Consider the following 25319-nt stretch of genomic DNA (forward strand, 5'->3'; position numbering starts at 1 on the left):
GTTCTGTATTTCCAAAGCTGCATTACACACTTTTTTCGAAAGCTTAGCAGGTGCTGGATGTTGCTGCCAGCTATGGACGGTGAAAAACAAACAAGGAAAACAACTGCAACGCAACAGCAACAACAAAAGCAACATCAAGGACAATAACAATGGCTGCCCGTTGCCGCCATTATTTTGACATACGAGAAAACCTGAGCATGGGCGAGGAAAACCAGAGAAAACCAGCCTGGGGAAATGGAGAACGAGAGGCCAAGGCCCGGCCGACCGGCGGTTCGGAACAATGGAGGACACGGCAATGTTTTGGGGCGGGTTTCCCTGCTCTCACACAGTCCAGGACCAAAGGCATATTACAATGCTGCAGGCTCTGGGGAGCGGGGTGGATGGGGGGAAGGGGAAATGGCGGGAAACATGGGCAACATGAAGAAACATAATGGCTGCTTACAATTTGTGAACGAGCATAATGCGAACATTACATCCGCGCCATTGTTCTTGGCCCGAAGAGGGGCACGGGTGATGGGTCAGTCGAGCTTTGGGGGGGTAGGCTGGGTGGCTCAAATTAAATTAAAGCTGTTTAGTTGTAATTGGTCGTTGAGAGGGGTCCAGACAGTTCGGAGGGCTTTGCGCTCCCCGCCTCCAGCTCCTTTTCGACTGGAAGTGACCCTTTTTCTGGGTCCTTGACGGCGTCGAATTTCGGTTGTGCGTCTCTTCGCTTTTTTTTGCACTTTATTGCACCCACCATGAAAATGGTGAATTAATGGACCATGAGTAACGCTAAATTGAGTTCGGGCTCAAACACATACAACACACACACATAATAAACTTGGCCAGGCCAGAGTCTGTGATTTTTAATCTTGGCCAGCCACTTTTAATTGATTGTAAATTGTTATTGAATTATTCAATACAAAGTCAGGGCCAAGGCTGAAGTTAAGTGTTGGCCATTTCGCTGGCCATTTTAATAAGGTTATAATTATTTTGTTGGCCTGACATTAATTGTTGTTACTGTTACTCTGCTGGCCTCTTGGTATATATCAATAACAGACCTTAAATGAGGCAAATGTGCGTGCGTAATAAATACTGACTCTCAATGTAATAAGATTCGCCTCTGATACTTTACTTGGCCTCTGGAAACTATAGGTACTTAACCACAGACAAAAGGGGGCCAAGGAAAGCATTTAAAAAAATGTAAAAAAATATTACAGCAATCCTTTGGAAGTTCCTGAAATGAGAGGAATTGCAATATTAAATGATTTCAATTAAATTTAAAAGCTTATAGTTGAGAGAATAATTTATACTGAAAACATGTATATGAGCTTCTTTCAAAGACAAAGTATTTAATATCCCTGAATAACTTTGTAAAATTTCCTTAATCAAGCACTCAATAAATCCTTTTTAATTAACACAAATCCAAAAGATTTAACTACAAGTGCTTAACACACACATTCAAATGAACTAAGATCCTGCTCACCTCCAATCAGGCTTTCAGTTATACTTGCCTCTATTAATTTAAGTTTATTTATTGCAGACTATATATATACATATATATATATGTATGAAATATCATAAACTAAACGCTGCAATTGCCTTCACGTGTGCTGACTGTTTTGTAATACATATATGTATCTCTCTGTCGACTCTGGAGTCGGTGGTTATTTGAGGTCAATAGCAAAATCATTAGCCCCTAATTACAGCTCGATTTATGCATAAACAAGTCCACATTTAATGCACCGACTCGTTGGCAGTGGCCATCATGACATGTGGTCATTAGGCCGCACAAAACCTGCCAATCAATAGTTTGTTTAGCCTCATTGTTGATGACAGCGAAACGCCTTTTCAATTTCAACATTATTTGCGTAAGAAATTGCTCTGCCTGGAAAATAATCAGGCCAGTATCTGGTAGTGGTGGTGGTAGTGGGTCAATCAAATTATTATTTCAGTGTGATTTTCTTCTTCTTCACCCATCACCCCCCTTGGAAATTATAATTTCACCCGCTCGGTGTTAGACATTAGTAAATTATTGAATGCCTTTCAATGGCAACTCATACGCCCTGTTGGCCAGTCAATCGATGACCGCCCGCTTGACTTTAGTCAGTTACAATGCTTTTCTCTATACTATGCTCTCCGATTTGCGTGTGTGCCTACGATTTATCCAATATCAACAAGCCCGCATTCGAGCATACACAGAAATAATAATACTGAAGGAAGTAAGTTGAGATTTTAACAATTATTTTAGTTATTTAAAAACATGTATTATATGTGGGAGAATATATATTTAATTCTCTAAAAAAATACTTTATACTGAAGTCTATATTATTAAAAGGCCTTTGCTTTGTTTTTCTTTCTGTGCATGTGTCATTTGTGAACTTAATTTGAAGTTCAAGTCATTGAGAGGGTACGTCAAATCGTTTAGCCTTACCTTTGCTTGCCTGGCAATCATAACGCTTTTAGTAATTTGTGTCGTTGACTTGTGCTGTCCTTGAGATATTATTGGGCCAAATAACACTAATGAATGGATATCATTTGCCATAGGGTGGAGGAGTGTCGCTTGTGGAAACTTCACAATTAAAATGATTAAAACCCTTTTTCCAATGAAAAACTTAATCTTGACTGACAGCTTTTTGCTGCTGGCAAACCAATTACGTCTTCGCTTAATTCATGAAAAATCTTCAAAAGGCAAACAAAAGCTACACAGAGTGTAGCCGGGATTAGTCCCATCGACCCAGACCACAACGATAGGCTTTATGCCTATTAAAAAGCGGAAATTAAAATCTTTATGGCAAATGATTAACCAATAAGGAAGAACCAACAAAAAAAGGGACAGCCAAAGTGGGAAATCAGAGAGGAGTTGGAAATTTTTAAGGTGATGCACTTGAACAAGAATATAAGAGAAAGATATTTTACATATTATGGGAATTCTAAAAATGGTTTAATAATTTGTAAACAATGTTTTGGTTTCTATTGATAAAGATGCTGATTGCAAATCAAATTAGATATAACTTTCAGCCATCATTCGCCTTTTGGATTTCGTATTCCACCAAGAAAACATTAAATATGTTTATTGTAAATATATTTAATCAGTGTGTTTATTTTTACGGTAAATATAAATTTTTAAAATATCATAACTAAGCCAAAAAAGCATTAATTTCAATTCGGAAAGCGTTCATATGTTAGTTTTTACGAGATTAACACATCTGCATATAAATTTTACAATTTAAAAAATTCATTTTTTTTGCCAAATTTTGATAATTTTAATAATGTAACCCCTTATAAAATTCTCAAAATTTAAAAAAAATTAAAGTTTCGTCGGACATGACTAGAAAGATTATTCTGTTTATTCTGATCAAGAATATATAAGAAACATAGGGTCGTAAATGACTTCTTCACTGTTTTCAAAGCTTCGGAGTGAATTGGAAAACCCTCTCAGGGAATAAATATAGAAAAAGATAAATTGCTTTAAAATTTCCTTGTACTCCTTGTACATCTTTAAAAGGCCATCAATGCTTACACAGATTTTTTTCTTGTGTCGTCGGCGGCGGCGGGTTGAAGGCAAATGGCCAACTGCCGCTTCAACGCCGCTGAACTGTTTTGGCATATAATTACCGAAAGTGGCCGAAGGCTTAGCCATCGCCATCCCAGGCCACATCCCCGTCGCGCCGGAAGTTCAACAGCCGTTGCAATGGCCAGCTTATTAGTCAAATTAGGCAACCAACTGGGGGGCAGGATTCAGGGACAGGAGGGGACACACCGCCACGTCGAGAGTTTGTTTGCCCATTTAGACGAGGCCAATTGAAGCGTCAAGTGAGTGGTGACGAGAACGGGAGCAGGGCGGAGAAGGAAAGGAAAAGGCAACTGCTATGGCTATGGCCATGCCTACGAGTCCGTAATGAAAATCGATTAAAAATGGCAGAGAACTCTACCCAAGACCTCTGCCGTAATGGCAAATTAATTGTAAAGTATGCCTCCATTTTGCTTTGGTTCTTGCCTTCGCCTCAGGACAGGGAGTTCCTTTTCTTGCTTTGTGCTTTTACTTTTGGGTTTTTTTTTTGCCTATCCTTTTGAAGGATTGAGAGCGGCATAAAACAATAATTAATTGATTGAAAGAGGACTGAAGTGCTGGTCGCGCCAGAAGGCAAAAACGCTGTCGAACTCCATTGCCGTCGTCATCGAATTTCCCGACCCCAACCCGCCGCTAAGTGGCATAGAAAATTAGTTTCTGCCCAAGAGGTAAAATGTTAATTTTCCGCATACATTTCCCTGTCAGCGAGTTTGCTGGCTATTCCAAAAACTTTGGCCATGGCTAATAAGATAAAAGATGCTTTTATATTAAAAATAAATCAAATTAGGTCGTTTAAAAATAAAATTTTTAATAAAGACAACTAGGCGTGAAGGTTTTTATAAATGCAGAATAATATTTCTATGAACTTTAAAATTACTTTGTAGACTTGAAGAGTATGTAAACATTATTTCTTACTTCGTGGAATATTATACCTAATCCACAACTACTCTTATTCCTTCCTGGTTAGCCCAGTCAGTGTGAAATTCTATATCCTAGGATATCTGGGCAATGGCTTCACCCCAATTCACTGGAAATTCAATTTGCATTGAGGCTGCGACAAGTGCAGGATAGCCGAGAACGTTCAGCGGCGTTTTAAGGTTCCACAGCTCCGTTCGAATTGAAATTCAAGCAGCAATTATCCAGAAATGAAACGAATTTCCGCCGGAGGCATGGGTAAGGAAGCTCCAAGGCTTCGGGGGCAGCTGAAGCAGCAGGAATCTGCAGGACTCGCTGTCTCTCGGCCAAGGACATGATGGCTGTGTGAGAGGGGACACGGCATCGCAGAGTGTTGGCCGCAATTAGGAGAATGCGACGAATTCAATTTGCTTAAGCCCAGTCAGTGGGTACTGGCAATGTTAAAATAATTGCATAATGTCCTCCAGTACCAATCTGGATGCCCCACCATGGCTTTTGTTTGCCCATCCATCTGCTTGTCAGTGCTGTGATTTTGCGCTTAATTTGCTTAAGCTGCGCTTCATTCTTGGCTTTCTTTGGCTCTCCTTCAACCTTTTTTCCGGACTCATTCAGTTCATTTGCACAGCGGAAAATTGGGAAACTCTGGAGGGATTTAATAGGAAATAAGTATTTTAGTGTACAGAACTAGAGAACCCTTAAACACTTTAAATTTTGTCTTGTATCACATTGTTTTTAAGTTGATCTTATTCTTAATTAGTTTAAAATGTTCCATTATTTTCTTCTCTGCTGCGGTTGGACTCAGACTGGTCGACAACTGTCAATGTTTATCCTTGTTAACGCTTTCCCTTAAATGCTGGTAATTTGCAGTGCAACAGCGATATCAAAATGTCAGGGATGCTTTCTTGCGATGCCAATGCATCTGACTTCTGTCCTTCCATCCATCAGTCAGTTAGCCGGTCATGCAGTCAGTCTGTCAGTCTTTCAGTTTGTCAGTCTTGCAGCGAGTCGTTCGTCGTTCATCATTGCGGTGTGTGCGCTGTTGAAAATTAACAATTACGCACCGCAAAAAGGAGGCAGAGCTGCGCCCCATGTTGCGGGCTATAAAAATAAACTATGCCGCAGGCATTACAGCGGAAACGGAAGTGCGCATTAAAATTGTGCTCGGCTGGCATGTGTGTGTGTGTGTGGACCCGCAATTAGCAACTCACACGTGCACCCACAGTTATGTGTGTGAGTAATTAAAACGGAGTGTGCGCATTTAATAAGTTAAGCGTTCCCTCCTCACCTCAACGGACTCGCACAAATACACTGCCATGGGAGTGCAATTAATTATAAAACTATTGGAAGTAAGATTTAAATGTATTTAAAATGAAGAAAATATTTTAATTTTTAATTTGAGACATTGAATAATTAAATCATAACATGAACAATGAAGCTATTATAGCAAATTCGTCTTTATAATCCGGAAAAGATTTTAGTAACTGACCTAAAAAGGACTTTCATATTTTTCTGCTCAGTGTTTCACAGCAGTCGCATAGTTGTGATATAATTTTTTTATGCTCATTCCCTGTTAAGCCTGATTCCTGTATAAATCAGCCATACTTTACGTCCGGTGATATGGCTGGGCTTTCACCTAAAGGCTTATGGTGTCCGAAAATTTACAGCCAGTTGGCGTGAAATAAATATTTAAAAGTGACACAGAGAAGCGACAATGGAAAATATGTAGGTGATATCGGTAGGTCGATGAGGCTGAAAGCTTAACTATATACAATGTAGCAAGCATCTTGTGATTTTCATAATTCTACCACCCCATTTTACATAGGCGTAAAGGCGCATAACTGGCGGCGTTTTTTCGGTTTGACCTTCCTTGCCAACGCGGCGTATGCGCAACTTCCGGCAGGAATGCTGCATAAATGCGAAACTACAGAAGGCTGACTCCATAATGGGGAAAATAAGCAATTAAATTACGTTGCCCCGGCACCTTTATTTATGTGCTGCATCGCCTAGGGGCAAGAGAGGAGAAACAACAGCACAAACAGCAGCGTTAAGTATAAAATTTCTATTAAAATGAAATTATGTGCGTCAAAACTGAATTTGCATTATTTAGCGAATGCATTTTATTCGCTCATTGTTATGCACCCCCGCGCACAATTGGATGCCATGACAAAATGGCTGCCATTGCAATCGCTAAATTGTTAATTACACGGAATCTACGATGCCAAATTGCATGGGAATTTTCCAATTGGTTTCCTATCCGCACGCACAGCTCAATGCGATAAATTTAAATAAATACCTACGATCCCTCAGACCCGTTTAGCCAACGTCAATGGAGTTAAAAACAGGCTGTAGGTTTACGACATCAAAAAATAGTACCATTTGTTTTTAGGAATGGTAGATGCATCAGGCTATATACTATATATAAGGTTGGCTTTGATTTTGCTGCGTGTTCGAGGCAATTTGTCTCTCAGCTGATTTTGTTGATTCATGCCACATTGTCATGATTTTATTTAGCCAGTAAACAAATGGTCAAACGCAGCTTCTGAACTGTGATATTATTTTTTTTTTACCAATTGTCAAAATAAAATCGTCTAAATATTTGTTCTTTCAAAAGAAAGGAGAGTTTATTGTAATTAAGTGGGTTGAACTGATTAAATTTTGAACAAAAAAGCCTGCAAAGTTGGATAACAACATCCATTTGTTTGTCCAGCAATTGCGTGTGTTTAATTAGATAATAAATTAACTTTCATTCATTTAAAAAGACAAAAAAAAAATCCCAATAAACTGACAGCTAATTTTTTATATATTTTAATCGTTTTGCGGTCTAAAAAGAAGTCTACTTTAATAGACACACTTTATATACTTAAATCTTTAAAACAGAAATATTAAATTCACTTTTTTTAAATGATTCCACAAATAGCTAAACAAAATTAACTGAAAGAGATTATAGAGTAGAAAAGGAACTTCACAGAGCAATCGATTGTGGCACGATCAGCATTTTTTATTTGTTTGCTCATCCCGAATGCTTTTCAACACGTTTTCCTGCTTTCCGGATGACTTGCGGCATAGCCAGGACTACAAAAATATTTTATTCCGTTTCATTTATATGTTCTTCTAAGGCGCGAAATTAATGTGAGTCCTTGAATTTTTCATAAACTGCCAATTCAACAGAAAGTTAGCACAAGCACAAACACACAGCTCACACCTCGAACCTTTCACTGAAATCGACAGATATATAGAGAGTAGCCCGGAAAAGTTGGCAGAAAAGTTCAGAGGACCAGAGTGGGTGGCGAGTTCTTTTTAAAAAGCATCTTAATCAGCAGTAAATTCACAACTAATCAGTGACCCCATTGTCTGACCCTTATTCCTGCTGCTTCTCCAATACGGTTTCGCAATTGAAGTGCCCGATCACATATTTGTAACCAGCGCATTAGCGAGATGCGGACAAAGATGCCATGGCTGTGGGGCAGCTTCCAACTTATTGCAACATAATTACAAGTTGCAAGTGCTGTGAGGCATAATAAGTTGGTACAGTGGGGCGTATGAGTGATGCAGCCAGATCGATATCAAGGATGATGCACGGCAGTTGAATTTCTTACTGTTTTTAAGAGTACTTATTAGAAAATAACTATTCATTTTAGAGCAAACCATTGAGATTTCTCTTAAATTCATTATAGATTTTCCAAGAGTTTTCCCTCAATCTCTTTCGAGACTAGATTGTTTTCTTTTACCCATACAATACCAATAATCAAATCCAATTATTACACAAAATAATATTATCCTTTGCAATAATTGTATTTAAATGAAATTGCAAATATTTGGGATTTCTTTAGCAGCTAAAAACGCTCATCTCTGGCCGAGATTCGGTTGGTTCTGTCTGGGCCAGCGCATTGAACTTACTTTTAATTATGCTGGCCACATGGACACGGACATTGTTTGCGCTTTGCCTGGCTCTTGGCTTAATAAATTGCAATTGTTTGCAAGCAAACTTTGCTCGCTCGGCTTTCAGGGGCGCCCTGTCCTGTTGGCCCAGTTCTGTTTGTTCTCCGGCTGTGGCTGTGTGGATTTTGTAATTGGTTTGGTCTGCATTTGACAAAAGGAATAAAATAAAAGAGTCCAAAAAGCGGAGAGTCGAAAAAATGGAATCAAGCGCAAGAAAGTTTAGCATTATGCCCAGCGACGGGCGGCAAACAAAGTTTTCGCAAACATTCACTCGCAGGGAATCCACTTTTTTTGCGTTTCGTTTCGTTTCGTGTGCGGTTAACGAAGCAAATAGAAAAATGACCATAGGAAAATGTTGCAAATGCTGCTGGGCCACAAATATTTACCGAAAAGTTTCATAAACCAAATGGCCAGCCAGTCAGTCAGAAGTTAGGTCAAACCTCTCTTTTGATTTTGCCATTTAATAAGCAATTGTTGCTGCTGTAACATCTAGATTTTGGAAACTTGATTAAAATGCCAACATGAAACTAAGTAGAAAAACGAAACAGAAACTATGCCAGCATCCGAGGGTAGACAGTGCCGAAAATGGTTAAAATTATAGTAAAATAACGATATGCTGGTCACTGATATGCAACAGACACGCTGCCAGACAAAGTAAACAAACAAACTGGGCAGGCAGCAACAATGAATGGACATGAGTGCATCCAGTTTTGGGTGAAAGGTCTCCTCAAATCCAGATAGCAAAACCGAAGGCCCAGGATGCAGGGCCAGGTCCTGGCAAGCGGAAGGACCAGGTCCAACATGTTATTGTTTGCATTTTGTTTTCTCATGCCATCGCACCCACACTCGCCACTAACCAAGAATTTGTTTCGAATTGCAAAAATGGGAAATTCGCATCAAAAAAGGAATTCTTTTTTTTTAATACAGACAATGAATAAAAATTGAAACAAATTTTGTAGTGAACAAATATTAGTGATGTAAATATTGCTGAATTTTTTAAATATTTGTATTTAGTTTCAAGTTTATACTGCAGTCTGTATTCTTCTATATTTTCCACTGTGTACTCTTCCAATCCCTGGTTCACTTGGCCAGCAAAAATATTTGGTTAGAAGACGAAACTCCAAAAAAAAAACCTGAGAGGCAGAGAGGAAACAAAGAAAGCTAAACAAATGCTGACTCTGCCACCGCAAGTAATAGGCCAAGGCTGCCAGGGAGTCGAGGTAACAAATAATAACTGAGCACTTCCTTCTTCCGCTTGGCACTCTCTCCTCCTCTTTGTTCCTGTCGGACTGGACATGGAATTGTTTAAATTATTTACACAAGCTGGAAAATTAAAATGGACAGCTGCTGTTTGGGGCCAGTGGCGGCAATGGAGTAGCAGTCATTGTTATGACTGTTGCAACCGCTTGGGTCAAGTGTTGTGTGTTGTGGCACGTACTGTACATGGCTGCGGAGCCGGATGGTCTGGAGTGGACTGAAGTGGAGTGGACTGGACTGGAGTAGAGTTGAGTGGACTGGACGGGACTGGAGAGGAGCTAGCTGTAACTGCTCCAGCTGTAGTTCATAACTTTTCATTTTTCCCTCTCGGATGGCACGCTTCCGACATCTTCTCTCGTTCTTTTGGGGCTTATCCTTTGTGGCAGGCAAATTTTAATTATTAGCAGGCAGTCCGGGAATGGGTCTCACTTCGACTCGGACTCTGATTTGGATTCTGATTCCGATGGCAAGTCTGAGTCTGAGTTTTATGAGTTTGATTGTTCTTCAGGTCCTTAGGCATTCCGTATGCGTAGTGCGTGCGTCTGTATCTAATTGAAAAAATCAAGCATACGCCATGTTGTGCCATTGTTTTTGACGAAACACAAGTCGGCAATCGGATGGCCATAATGCTCAGCTGCTGCTACATATTGCACAGCCTGGAGGGCAGGAAAATCTAATGAAAAGAATAGTACACTGGGAAATAAATTTATTTAATTTCTATGAACTTTAACTGTTGTATTTATATTTAGAATTAAATTTAATAATAAGTGTAATCAAGATCAGCAGGCATCTTGGGAAACATCTCATGGAAAACTCTTCTAATAACATGATATTTGGCATATAATCCACCGCCCGGCGGTAGATTTTCTATTTCCCCTGCCTTTCGATCCATGAGAACTAGCAGATTATGAAAGAAATATATATCGTTCTTCTCAATGAGTTCCCTTGTAAGTTCCTCAATTTTATGATCTAGAATACGATCGGCTGTCACAGCATCTTCACTGATCTTCGGTGCGCCCGGAAGTAGCAACAGCATCAGTGTCATATTATCTCTACTATCCTTGTGAAGGCATATATCCAGAATACTATTGACAATCTCTGGCAGATCGTCGGTCACAAGGAGCCGTGAATGGATATAGGCACAGACTTCTTGGCTGCTCATCACATCCCATATGCCATCGCAGGCAATAACCACAAATTCATCGCATACCACACGATCGCATTCGAATATATCGGGTTCCGGAGAGACCATTTGTTCGCAGGGCTGCCAGTGGATGCGTTTGTACTGAAAGTCACCCAATGCCCGAGATACGGCCAGATTACCGTTCACTCGATCTATGATAACCGTGCCACCGGCCTTTTTTATGCGGGCCTTCTCCTTGGGCGAAGTCGGTCTATGATCCACGGTGCTAATAGAGGCCTTTCCCTTCCGGCAAAGCACAGCCCGAGAATCGCCGCAATTGACCAAGTACATTTTCTTTGGCGTAACCAGGACACAAGTGGCCGTCGTTCCACCCGCCGTCATTGCCGTCGTTGCACCTGGCTTATCCCATTTCATCTTTCGCATCTGCGCATCCAGCTGAATGTAGCCCTCTCGTAACGCCTCCTTGAACTCGGCCTTAGAAAATTGATCTGTATTTGTTATGGTGGTCAGTAGATTCTCGGCACAATGGATTGCTATATGATCACCGGCATGGCCATCGAACACACCAAAAAATGACAGGTCTTCGTAGGGTTTCCTAAGGCCACAAGCAGCGATGTGTTTATCCTCCATTTCTGTTCGCCACCCTTGCATTGAACTAACGCAGTAACGAAGTCCGTTGCCTTCGCCCACGTTCACATCCTTTTCCGTTTCCGGTTTTGCGGCATAGCTGCCCATTTTGTGGATTCCCTCACACTCTAAATTTGTAATTAAATTTTAGGGCTTGTCGTATGTGGGGAATATATATTTCCACATTCTTTGTATTGTACTTAAAGTTTCTGACATTAATAGAAAGACATATTTTTGACACGAAATGAAATGAAAGAAATTTCTCTTTGTGTAAAGTCGACTCCTGCCGAATCATTCAACTTTTGTTCTAGCTAGTGGAAGTTATTGCTTTTGCACATTTTCAGAATCTTGGGCGAGGCTCCATTAATCGATGACAATTCAATTAGCATCGGAGTCCATAAAGACACAAAAGATCCCCACTTCCAGGATGAATCTTACTCCCTTTCCCGCTCCTCAACAAAATTCCTTTGAACCATTCGCTCGGTGTGGGAATTGAATGGCCATAAGAAAGTTTATCGTTTAATTGGACAGGCAAATAGGCAGCCGGAGTCGTTGAGAGTCTAAATGTCAGTTGGTTCCACTCGCTGTTCGCCTTCTGCCAAACAATGAGCTAAATTTTCCATGGAAAACTACTAAGTAAGCTTGTTAATTAAATACGCATTACCGCCCCTGTAATTGCCTGTGACGCGCTGCTGCTTAGCAACAACTACAACTACTAATGAAATCTGGGAAAAACAGGTGAGGAGTAGGGATTGGATGACTGGTTTTGTTGGTGCTATTGGAATGGGAGGGGAGGACACGAACTAATTGTTAAAGCCAAGTGCAAAGTTTTTGCACTCTCAACATCTCAGTTTCACTCGACCCCATCCGATTTCCCTGTGCACTTGTCAGGGTATCAGGGCGAGAGTAAGTACAGAAAATATAATTAAATGCGGGTCTCAACGATCTGAGTATCACAGAAATCTCGGAAATGTAGTATATTACTTGAAACAAAGTTTGAAAAATGGGTTTACTCATTAGGTATACATTTCTTTTGATCTTTGATCTTTCCTTTCCTAGTTAATAAATCTAAAAAAAATCTAGGCAACATTAACATTAATTACCCAGTGATGCAGACTACATTTCCGGTAATTTTAAAATCAAATATGGTCTTAATGATCCTTGCAGCTCACGCGAGTTTCCAGCAAACAACTAGAAATTAATTAGCGCATAATTTATGGCCACCAAAATGCACAGCCGCAACCCATTTGCATACACACAAATCATCAATCAGGGCTCCAGAAAACTCCAGAAATGAGTTGCGGAATGGAATGCATCAAGCTCAGGCTAAATGCCAGCGTGGCAAAAAAGGTTAATGGGTTGCAATATCAACATCAACATCAACATCAAGTCGGTTCGTCGGTCGTCAGCGTCGACGTCTGCATCACACAGCTTATTGTTTGCATTGTTTTCCTGCGGGGAAAAAGCCCCCAAGGTGGACAAAAAACAAAAACACCGGGCTTAACGGGGGCTAAAAATATGCGCACACCGCAGGTAAATGTTGGTAATTTGTGACTTGGAATGTTTTTCATCGTCTGCCTCGGCGGGCACTGCGGAGTTTTACGGCTATGTTCCCTTCTAACACGACACTCGCCCATTTAACGCTTTATGGCATCGGATTTATGCTTGGCGATATGCAAAACTGCAAAAAACACTGAATGCAATTGCATGCAAATGCCTTGGAAAGCATGGGGAATTTACCACAGGAAACTGAAATAAAACAAGGCGGGAATATTGAATTGGCCTGGGGACAAGGAAATCGTATTAAGTAGTAAGGTCTTAACCTGTTGGGGAAACTCAAGACATTGTACTGATCAAAATGTCATCAGGAAATCGACATCTTTTGTTACAGAAATAATAAAAAATTAAAATGATCTTTAATCATTTTTCCCTTACAGGAAATTAATGCTGTAAGTCAGGAGACTAATGACTTTAACTAACAAGTTACAAATACTGTAACTACTAAACCAAACCTTGATTATAAACTTTATTAAGACCTTGGCCTTAGTGTCCATTGATATTAGTAATTTACTTGACAGTGAATATGCATAAGCGGCTTAAAAACAAATGTGATGACAAAACTTGGCTTTTAGCAAAGGCAAGACTACATATTTTCTAAAGTATTAGACTAAGCACCTTAATATTAATTACCAAATGTTGCCATACTTTAAAACCTAGAAATTTCTATGCCTCCTTACGTAAAGCAATGGAAGTAATGACACTGAAAAGGTCATCAAAAGACAACTGCTGCAGGCTTTTGTAAGAGTTGTAAATAATTGTAACCTAAGAACTGAAAAATTAAATCCCAACAGTTTACATAATTTCATCTTCAATGGAGGGAAACCCATTCAGTTGCAGTTCATGGGAGTTCAAACACTCAATTAAAGCCAACAAATTATTCACTTTTAGTTAGTTTTATCTTTGCGCTTGAGTTTAGTAGAGAGTTTAATCATATTTGGCTCCATTGTCCTACCTGATGCTACCCCTCCCTTTCCCATTCCCCTCTGGCCAACTCGGGTGTCCTTAAGCTGGACCGAGCACCAGAGCGCTGTGCTTTTATTTACCCCTTTGGCTTTTGCTTTGGCTTATACAAGTGTGGCTCTCACTCTCCCCTCTTGCCAAATACCGAGTGCAGTCGCTTCGACCTGCATGTTATTCATGGCTAGGCACACACACATACACACACACACACGTACACATACATGCATACAGGTTGACCTCAAACCGCGACCCCCCATAACCCTCCATCCTGGAGGACATCACCCTCAACATCTAACTGGCAACTGCCAGACCAACAATTTTCTAAACTCGCGCGCTGTGCACGTTATAAAAAATACGGCAACTTGGGGCAGGTTGTTGATCACACAGAACGGAAAAAAGGTTAAGACTAAATAAATAAAACTAAATACATTTAATACAAAATATAAAATATGTATATATATTGTATTTCATTCACTAAGCAGTTATTACCTTTGAATAAATATGTTTTGAGACCATTAAAGTAATTAAGCAACCGTTGCAACCTTCAGTCTGTAGTACTTAATCTGTTTCTTTAACTTATTTCAAATATTTTCTGTTAAAGTATTATTTATTTTCTGAAGTTAGTAAATTCCAGTGCATTTCCCCACATGGGGACACTGGTGTAGTGGGTGTTTGGTGGAAAAAATGGGCGGCTTGTGGGCGTTGGGCGGAGGCTGACTGGCGCGCTAAGCTGTGCTAAACATTCCCTAAATATATTTCGCAACAGCTCCTCCGCACACGAGATAAGCGGCGCACATACCACACCGACCTGAACCTGAACATGGAGATAGTACAGGTGCTGGAGAGAAAAGCGGTGGAAAAGCGAGGGAAAAGGCATTGCCAGAGTAGTGGTGGAAAAGTGGCAGATAGCTGGTGAAAAAAAAGGAGGAAAAGCGGCACGGGTTTTGCGCTAAGAGAGCTCTGAGAGAACAGAGCCACCGAGCAATGAAACTTTTTGCGCCTGAATATTTTTGCAAAACTATTCACAGTTGATTTTTCACCTGATGCTTTTCATCCTTGTGCCGGTGTGAGTGGGTTTTAGTGTATGTGTGAGAGTGCACCTGCAGCACCTAGTCGGTGTGAGTGCTTAAAATATTTGTGCGGCAGGTAGTCCTCACCCGAAAATATCCGACTCTTGGCCAGCAGTTTTCTGACCTTCTTTCAGGACCAACTTAAATGCAGCTTCTATGGCAGCCGAAATTTGCAGATACCTAACCTGGGTAGTTTCCGGTTAGTTTTAAAGAGTTAATTGGAATTATATGGCTTGCGATATAAAATACAATGAGAGGATTATAAATAAAAAATGTTGGAAATTATAGTTCCTAGTAAATATAACTCTGCAGTTATATGTCAGAAGCTTGAAACAATGTGAAGGAGTCATTTCCAACCCTATAAATCATATATATTATTTATCAGCATCAGCAGCCGGATCAATCTAGCTATGTACGACAAAAAATTTAAGTTTTTCAAAATTTTACATTTTTTTAAGGGGTTACTTCGTTAAAATTGTCAAAAATTGGCGAAATGTTGGATTTTTTTAAAACTTTAAATAGATTATGCAGAATTATTACCATAATAAAAACTAGCATAGGAAAGCTTTCCGAATTGAAATTAATGCATTTTTGGCTTAGTTATGATCAATCGAATTTAGCAAGAGTACACAAACTTCGGCTACCCGACTTACCCATTATTTCTAGTCACTTTGCTACCTTTTCAAATAAAATTAGTTAAGTAAATTCTAAACTAAACCTTCTTAAAATTATCTGCTTGTAGCCCTTGCATTCCCTTATTCTTTCATACTAACATAAATCTTATTATGACCCTGACTTAAAGTTTACTTTACAATTTGCAATTGCAGATATGGTCTCCTGGGTGCCTCTGGATGTGGAAAAACAACGCTGCTCAGTTGCATCGTCGGACGACGTCGCCTCAATTCGGGTGAGATTTGGGTGCTCGGCGGACGTCCAGGATCGCGTGGTTCTGGAGTGCCAGGACCTCGAATTGGCTATATGCCACAGGTGAGTCGACCTCACCAGAATGCAGACATTTTTCACCTGCAATTTCAGCTGGTAGCTCGTGAATTTTTTATTGTGCCTTTTATTACCAACATGCCCGGACTCGACTAAATTAAATAAGAGCAATAAAATGGCAAAAGCACAAAAGAAAATTATACCCGGCAAAGTTTTAAATGCCTCTCAGTCAGGGGATGAGGATTCGGAAGGAGTGAAAGCAAGCAAAACTTTTAATTTCCACAATCCAAAAGAATATCCCAACTTTACTTAAATTGGCTTGACATTGCACAGCATTATTAAACCGATTGAAAGGATTTAATATATTATTGAATGTAATTATTAATTATGTGGCGAATGATTACATTTAAGTTGATGCTTTCATTATCATTATTCGAACAATATTATGTTATTTTATTAAATAGTCATAGTTGCTGTAGTTTACATTAACATAAATTATTTGCAAAAATATATTTATTTCTTTAACATACTTCGACATTTAACTATTAAACTTAAAGAATAGGTTCATTATATGATATACTTTTCCCAAAAAATATGACTTTTGTGCCACAGTTCCAGGGCTCAGTTGTCATAAAAAATCAACTCCGGAAAGTAGGCAACACTTTTGAAGTGAGACTTGATGAAAAACTCTTGTATTGTGCCCGGTGCTAATATAATTTCCGTATTCCATTTTTGCCTTTATTGCAGGAGATAGCCCTTTACGGCGAATTCACAATGCGTGAGACTTTAATCTACTTTGGCATCATTTCGGCCATGGCCCGCAGCGACATCGAGGATCGCACCGAATTCCTCCTCAAATTGCTCAATTTGCCAAATGCCTCGAAATTTGTCAAGAATCTTAGTGGTGGCCAACAGCGAAGAGTGAGTCTGGCAGTGGCCCTGCTCCACGAACCGGAGCTCCTCATCCTGGATGAGCCCACAGTGGGTGTGGATCCCGTATTGCGACAGAGGTGAGTACTGAATTTAATGGGTGGTGCACTGGAAAAAATGAAGCTTAGATAATCCCTTCATTCACTGCCTACAAAACCATGACATTTGTCAATTGATTAACTCTTCATCTTTGTCGATTACAGCATCTGGGATCATTTGGTGGACATTACGAAAAATGGTCATACGACTGTGATAATCACCACACATTACATCGACGAATGTGCCCAGGCACATATGGTAAGTAGCCCAAAAGATTTCCCTGATTTCCCAGGACACGATGAGCAGGGTTTTGGGAAATGGGGTATGGCAGGCAAGTGTCAATGGCTTTTGGCGCCCACGCATTGTTTGGCCGTGTGATTTATGGCCAGGCGGAACATCTATGTGTAATATGCGGCGTATGAGCAATATTATGGTGACAGTGCCAAGGTGAAAGTTCAGCTATCAGCACTACCGAGGGCTGTCAACATGCGGCGCTAAGTGCTTCCGCTCGCTCTCTCTCTCCTCTGGCAAATTTGTATCCTGCCATCCGTTAGCTGCAGCAGCAGCAGCAGCAGCAAATCCGTGTCCTGTCCGAAAAGAGAAAAAAAAACCGAAAAATGAATCTCGCAAAGAGAAAAGCCGAGGAGTAGAATATTACCGGCGGCTGTCTCTCCCGTTGACCCATGGCCATGGCAGGATTTACGAGGCATTTCCGAGCGAGACACATTGCAGAATTTACTTCAGATTTATTAATGCCACCGACAGAACAGATGCACGTAGAATAATAAGTGAAAAAAATTAATAAGGCCTAAAATATAGTATATTTATTATTGAGAAATAAATAAGTATATAGGCAACATGATTATACAATTCTCAAAATTGTATTTAAATAAAAAGTTTGCCTAGAAACTAGTATCAAAATCTTCTTAAAGGTTTCAAGATTTAATTAATACAATATCAGAAATTATTTCGACGTACAAACTTCGATTTTGATAATAGCATAATTATGTTACTATAAATTTTCTCCAAGTGCTATAACGATGCAGGGGTGTGATCTGGATAGGGAAATATAACTGCGCTAGTCATTTAATGCCTGCTGCAAACAATGAACTTGAATACAGGCGAAAAAAAAAATAAATAACATACGTGAAGGGGAAAAATACGGGAATAAATCGTGACAAAGCTCGCAAACAAACGCCCATCACAATGGACAGTTGGACAGGACAGGCAGATACATAGATACATGGCTCTGAGATATAGGCACAGATACAAATACAGATACTTGGCAAAAACACGCACAGGATATCTGCGCACATAAAACAAACAAAATCCTTACCCAGGGACACACGCAAGCTCAAGTGAAGTGTGAGATGGTTGAATATATCAATGACAACACTATGAAAAAGATTGATGTGGGAAGCACAGAAGACGGTGTGTGAGATTGCCAGGAGATCGACACTCAAGACACTTCACAGCGAAGCCAAGTTGTACACCGTTTATGGTGATTGATTGGGTGACAAAAATTATTCATCAAAAGTGTATTTATATTTGTTCTTTTTAAAGAAATCTACAAGGGAGTTAAGGGATTTAAAAGCACAAGGAAATAAGTAAACTACATTTTTAAAAGAAGGGAACTTAGGTTAGATAAGAAGACTGTGAATTTATATTTTTAAATTATTTGTAAAAAGATTTCCATGCCACAATTTAAATTTCCAAGATCGATACAATATTTTCTATGTAACTCAACACCCATTACTACATTCCAGCTTAAATGATTGATGGTTTGGCGAAAAGTATTTATCAAAAAATATTTACTTGGGCCGTCCCTGAGCTTTTAGCTAATATTTATTATTAAAAAGTACATTGCAGCATTTTCCTTGCCCCTGATTAAATGCTAAATAAATTTATAAGAGCTTTAAAGGTTCCATTTTCTTTCATACATACATAATTCATATAAAGTCCTTGTGGGAATGATTCCCGTAATACAGAAACAATCAGCCGGTTTTTGGGTCCTGAGCCCTCTAACCCCACTTGACCCCAAAGGACATTCAGGGAGCTAAATGGCTCACATGCTGTGCCGGCTGTGGAGTGACAACACGTTCTCGAACCACACACCACCCCCTCTGGGGGATGAACCCTTTTTTTTTGGGAAAAATCCCCAAGCCACCGTCACCGCACATGATCTGGCGGATGGGTGGGTTGCCTCCGCCGTTGTCACTCCGCGGTTTGCCGTGCCGCCGAAAGTCATTGCGGTAAAGAGTTATGGCCAATAAACAAAATCACTGCCAGGAATAGAAAACTCTCCGCTTTTGTTTGCGGGCAATCGACATTCAGCATTCGGCACTTGGGAATCGCACCGTTGGTATTGGGTGTCCTGTCTGGATGCCAGGAAGCCCGTTGAATGCCATCGAATGCCGTCGGATGACAAACAAAACAATCGACTGAGCCGCACTCACACAGTCCATAAAGCCAGGCACGAGGAAGATCGAAGCATCCTCCTAGCTCCCAAGTTAATCCAAAATGCCAAAGCGATGAAATGTGAATTTAATGCGAATTGTTAGACCAAATTTATGGTTTATGGGTTTCACTGCCGGTTAGGGTCTATAAAAATCTAACTTGCGGAAGAACTTCTCACTCTCTATACGCGTATGCAAAGCCCCCTGGGGGGATTCCCCCCAGCTATTGGGATGCTGTAAGTTGTTGTGTCTGTGTAACTTCTGGTGACAGTGTTTAATTGCTCATATTGAACACGTGTTTGGCCACGAAGCTGAGAGCTGGAAAAGCAAGCGGGTCTCAGCTTGGATTGTGCACGCCTCAGTTGGCTAAGGCTACACTGAGAGAAACATCTAAAAACTTCTTGTTTACTGGAATATTTTGTAACCATTTAATACTTCCTTAACTTCATAAAATATACACTCCCATAAGGCTTGAGTTTTTCACTAAATTTTAACCTTTAGCTTATAATTCTTTTCTGTGCATGGGTATTATGGCTGGCAGCAAATTGCTTTTTCAGCTTTGTCACTTTTTCGTTGCACGCTTTGCTTTTGGCCAAAAGCTCCAGTTGAAGCCGGGACAGAACAGGATGAGACTTTGCTTCGTCCAAGGTAGTTATCTCAACATATTTTGGCCAATTCTGCACGTCACGAGGACTTTGCTAGAGTTTTTCCCTGGACCACTGGACCTTCCCTCTGTATTGCGGGAATTTTGTCTTTGTTTTTTTCTTTTTGTTGTCGCCTTTTCTTTGTTTTGGGCGCCTTTTTTCTGTTGAGTCAACAGAATTGCGTGTCCAAAATGGGATTCCCCTTGGCCAAACTCGGGGCTCAATTCCGCACAGACAGTCACATAAATTTAACTGTCCCGTGGACCTGATTGAGCGAGGCACTTCAATCGTCACCTATGGACGGCACTTGATCTATTTCCAGTACCCAGAACCAAAGCCGGGCATTAAAAATGATTATTGCATGCTGTGCAATTTATAAGCTGAAAATTCATGTGGCAATAAAAATTATATGGGCAAAAAATGCTATTAGTTTTTGCAGCAGCTTCGACAGCTTCTGCTATTCGCCTCTGATGCGGATGCACTCAAACAAAAGCAGGAGCATTAACCATAATCGTAAAATGCATTTACGGCTGCATCCCAATCCTCCAGGCTGTGTGTGTGTGTGTGTTGTTAAAACTTTTGCCGTGCTTAAATTCGGTTATTGTTATTTGTATGGTACGGCGATTAAAAGTTTTATTTTAATTGAAAAATATTTATGAACATTAAAAATTTGTACGTGTTTCTGGCAGAGAATATACCGCATGCGGTGCCATCGTCTTCACAAATGTTTGGCCATGTTCATGAGAATATTATTATTTAATGTGCGAAAAAGCTGGTTTATTTATTACAAAACATATGCTGTATTGATATGAGTGCTTGTGTGTGTGTGTGTGTATGACACTTTTCATAGTCTGTGTGCAAATTGAAAAGCAGCGCCATGTAAGCTTAATAATTGGGACAACCACAGAGATTTTGTTTTTGTGGCAAATGGGATTTTATTTTTTGGCAATTGCCTTTGCACAGTAATGTACTTTCAGGGATTTCTCTGTATGCAGTGGGGAAAAATATAGTTGGAAAATAAGTCAACATATTCTTATTTTATAAAGAAATTCATTGGATACATTTATGAAAGTATATATTGGAAAACTCTTAATGGTTCTTCTGGTCAAAATATATACAACACCTTTGTTTGGAGTTTGACTTTAATGTATATCAATTCTAGTACATTTTTACGACTAAAGAATATGTTATACATTTTATAATATTTTTTAAATGTCTAGAGGTAATGAATATATCATTTTGTGTAGTACTTTTCAACATAGAAATTACACCTAGGATGACAGTGTGACCCACATCAAAGCAAGTAGCACATTATGGCAGCATCAACGCCTGCACGGGTGTTGGCATTAGCCTTAGACTGGAGCACTCGTCCTTCCTCAGGCCCAACCCACCCACCATTACCGCAGGTCAACCAACTTTGGCCACACAACAGAATCACGAATGGCTTCCAGTCTCGCTCCTAACAAAGTGCAGCGCTTCACTTTTTTTTGACAGACATTGCTCCCCAAATTTAATGTCAGCATTGCTGCCGTTGCCTTTGCCTTTGCCTTTGCTCAGGGGAAATTGTTGGTTCACGCAAAGAGAGAAAAAAGAAAGTAGCTGAAACAAAAAGAGAAAAACCAGGACAAAAAGTAAGGAGGAAATGTAGGAGGACATACACACTCACAAAAAAAAACCCAAATCGCGTATACGCCACATGGCCACCACACAGTAAAGACAGGGGACACACAAGGGACTGAGGAGGGGTCTCCGACTGTCTCTGACTGTCCCCAGTTGTACATGCAGCACTTTCTGCTCTAATAAATGAAATCAGGGAGCGTAACATTATGTGATGGATATATTGTTACGAGTGCTCTACTCCAGCATTTACTCCAATTCCCTGCTGGGCGCGCCTTTAATAGTTGATATTGTTTCGGTTGCATTTCCCATTTTTCCCTCCAGTTCTGTTTCTCTCTCTCTCTCTCTCTCAATTCTTTTTTCTTGTCGCGTAATTTTCCGCATGTTGCCTTCGAGCGGGAAAGCAAAAAAAAAAAAATTAAGGCAAAAATGCAAATGGACAGTTGAATAATTGCTAAAGCTGATGAGTGACAAGAGATACATGCGCAATAACCAAGAAAAGCAAAAACTTTACCCGATGAAGTGCTGATGGGACACTGCACGGGAACATTAAGCCCCCCGAGTTGGGGTATAAAAACAATATTAAAAATGTATAAAACATATTGAGTAAAGGGGCTTAAAGGTTGGTAAAAGCTTTGCATTTTATTTGTTAATAAAAGGACATGAGGCTTATTACACTGGCAATCCAAATATTTACACATTGTTCTAAGGAAGAATGTACATATAATATTTTCTTGCATAATTTCTTTCTGTATATATTTAAAATTCCCCCCTTCTTATGCAAATTTCACTGTTTTTCCCTACGATATACATCCAAGATTCATTTGGCTAGCTTGCACTATATATTCTAGAATAAATTTCCAACCTCGCTCCTCTCCAAGCCCAGTAAATGCCACCTACGAACCACGCCATAAATATCGTGTGCATTTTTCAATTTTTCAATTTCCTCTGCGTGCCGGGAAACGGGAGGCAAACGGAAAATTATTTATGGCATGCAAAATTGTTGGCCATAATAATGCATATCACATAGTTGGCCAATAAAATTACAATTGCCAGTTTCGGTAGGAAAACCGTAATTTAGTTTTGGCATTGCAATTCAATTAAGACGTTAATTGGCTCCGAGAAGTCGAAAAGGCAGGCTTTGGAATTGGCCAGAAATACAACAGCTCCGGGGGAAATAGGCGATTTCCTTGCCTGACTTGGCTTGGCCGAAAATCAGGAACCGAGCCGAGGCCAAATCAAGCGGCAAAACTTTCCCAACTAGTTGTGAGTGTGTGTGGTTTATTTAGCATAGAATTTTCCTGTGCAGTGTGTGGGATTGCCTGATAAAATCGGGGGAAAATCGGGGGGATGCAGCTGTAGTCGTATGTAGCCCACTCATGTGCATGCCTAATGAAGCCATCAATTTCGTGTGGAACTGATGAACAGCCATCTCCTAAAGACGTCTCTTTTCCTTTCACTCTCTCTGTCGTGGGGAAATCATCCTGGAGAAGGCGGGAAACTTTTCCGTCCAAGGATGAACTGAGGGCCAAGGGGCGATGACGATGGCTGGTCATGTACGGACACAGAAATCAATTAAGTTAATTTCCGCACGTTGCGTGAACAAGGGATTAAGCCTGGCGAGGGAGTCAATAAAACTTCATCGACATCCACAACAACAGGATGTACATAAAGGGCGCAAACTTTCATCAAGATTCGAGGCTGGAAATGGGGATAAGTATAGGGACAAGGACAAGGACGACCAAGCAAGTCACATCAAAGTCGAAAAGTTTAATTGGCTCGGCGACACTTTACAAAAGCACGCACAGAATCAATTGAGAGATGTTAAGGCAATCTATTCCGACAGGAATTTACAAGAGGAAATCTTTAGAAAGAAATGTGTGCTTAACTTAAAAATAAATCTATATATTTCTCCTTTCAGATTGGCCTCTTGCGTGGTGGCAAAATGCTGGCCGAGGAATCACCGGATTACCTAAGGCAGCAGTACAATGCCGAGTCACTGGAAGATGTTTTCCTGAAGCTCTCCGTTATGCAGAATATGGGAAAACGCCGACGCTCCTCAATTGCCCAGGAAATTGTCGAGCAGGTGACCGTGCCGGCAATCTCGAATCCCGCTCTGGACATGTCAGATGAGCAACATGCCGCGGAGATATCCGGCGAATTTGGTGACAATATCTCAATGTCCTCGGCAGCCAGGGATCCGATTACCACCACCACGCCGGCAGCTCCACCATTACCTCCGGTTCAGGAGACACCTACATCGTTTTGGTACAATCTTCATGTGATGCAATCGCATCACCTACACGCCCTGATCTGGAAAAACTTTCTGTGGATGATGCGGAATGTGGGGTGAGTAAATGGGAACACTATGAGCACTCCCCTAAAAATAAAATCTACTACTTAAAGTATTCTGGCTTTCATACCGATAGATTGAAGTACAAATTTACTTAAAAATACCCTCCATAAATAATATATTCTTCTAAAGACAACTTCTTAAAATAATAAACATAATCATAAACATATTTACAGTCCACTTTATACTAGATATTTCTACATAAATCTCAATTCAGAATATTGCCAGATTTTCCCCAATCCAAGGGCAATTATTTTTCAATTGCTAGCAATCCTCGCTTTACCTAAAGTAAGCCCCACATTTGCTGGGGCCATGCAATAATTAAGCAGCTTTTACTTATCCATCTATATGAATTTTCTGGGCGGATGGGGTATTTTTCCACAGGGTTATGCTGTTCATTGTCGGCCTGCCGGTGGTCCAGATACTACTCTTCTGCTACGCCATTGGGCATGATCCCACCGGACTCAAATTGGCCGTGGCAAATCACGAGATGTCCAGTGAAATGATTATGGAACAATTCTGCCCGGTGAACACCGGATGCAATCAGACGATGCTGAGCTGCCGTTATCTCGATATGCTGGTCAAGAACAAGAGCATGGTTGTGGTGAGTGCAATGCAAATTACCTACTCGACTTCACTATGTATCCCCACCCCAACCCCATCCTCTATATCCAATTCCAATCCCAATACCAGTGGCAAATGGCAAAATGCAGAGATGCCCAGCTCAGACCTCGGGGGTGCAATATCAGCTGTCATTGGCTTTTCGGTTAAATTGTGCAGTGCGAACTTTACAATAACCACTCATGTTGCGTATATATGTATGTATTCAGTGCCGATCCCAATACACCGGCCCTTCTGGCCACTCCTGTAATTTATTTCAATTTGTGTGGACAGTCGAGTGGATCCCCGGTTGGGTCCAAGTAGAGGCTACTCCGAGAGCCAAGGGGTCTTCAATCTACTGCACACATCATTTCGCCCTGCCGCACTCCTAAATCACCCCCAACATATACTTGGCTTTGTCTTGGCCAAGTCTATGGGAAGTGTTGTGAAAATGGAGATTTTCTGGCCATCTATAGATAGTGTTTAGATATAAAACTGTGTTCTATAATAGATATAAACTATCAGGATCTAGGATAATTATTTTCTAGTATTTTCACATTTATTGTAAGAATGATTTAGTAGATTTCAAGGCATCTTTTACCATCTTATCACACTTTTTTCAAGTCCAATTTAGCATCCATTTTTGGCATCACTGCGCCTGCTCGTTTTCCCTAGAATATGCGAAGGATGTGGCTGTTGCCATTGCCATTTCCTCT

General features: G+C 40.4%; 2 protein-coding genes across 3 annotated transcripts in view; one reads left to right on the forward strand and one right to left on the reverse strand.

Annotated features, from left to right (window-relative positions):
- osy (ABC transporter oskyddad) overlaps positions 1-25319 on the forward strand; it is a 49403-nt gene that overhangs the window by 18356 nt on the left and 5728 nt on the right. Inside the window, exons 3-7 of one of the 2 annotated variants that reach the window (XM_020955252.2) lie at positions 15853-16012; positions 16712-16974; positions 17098-17191; positions 23572-23999; positions 24388-24607. In XM_020955252.2, the coding sequence (XP_020810911.1) occupies positions 15853-16012; positions 16712-16974; positions 17098-17191; positions 23572-23999; positions 24388-24607 (1165 nt within the window). Of the gene's footprint in view, positions 1-15852; positions 16013-16566; positions 16616-16711; positions 16975-17097; positions 17192-23571; positions 24000-24387; positions 24608-25319 lie in introns of those variants that run through there. The other variant, XM_086840758.1, reaches the window with a different exon arrangement.
- Nil (Nilkantha) lies at positions 10354-12616 on the reverse strand. The gene has a single exon (XM_020955253.2). The coding sequence runs from the start codon at positions 11541-11543 to the stop codon at positions 10422-10424; it is 1122 nt and encodes a 373-aa protein (XP_020810912.2). The 5' UTR covers positions 11544-12616; the 3' UTR covers positions 10354-10421.

Source organism: Drosophila serrata, unplaced genomic scaffold (genome assembly GCF_035046125.1).
Source record: "Drosophila serrata isolate PLE 108 unplaced genomic scaffold, ASM3504612v1 contig_382, whole genome shotgun sequence".
In the NCBI taxonomy this organism is placed as follows: domain Eukaryota; kingdom Metazoa; phylum Arthropoda; class Insecta; order Diptera; family Drosophilidae; genus Drosophila; species Drosophila serrata.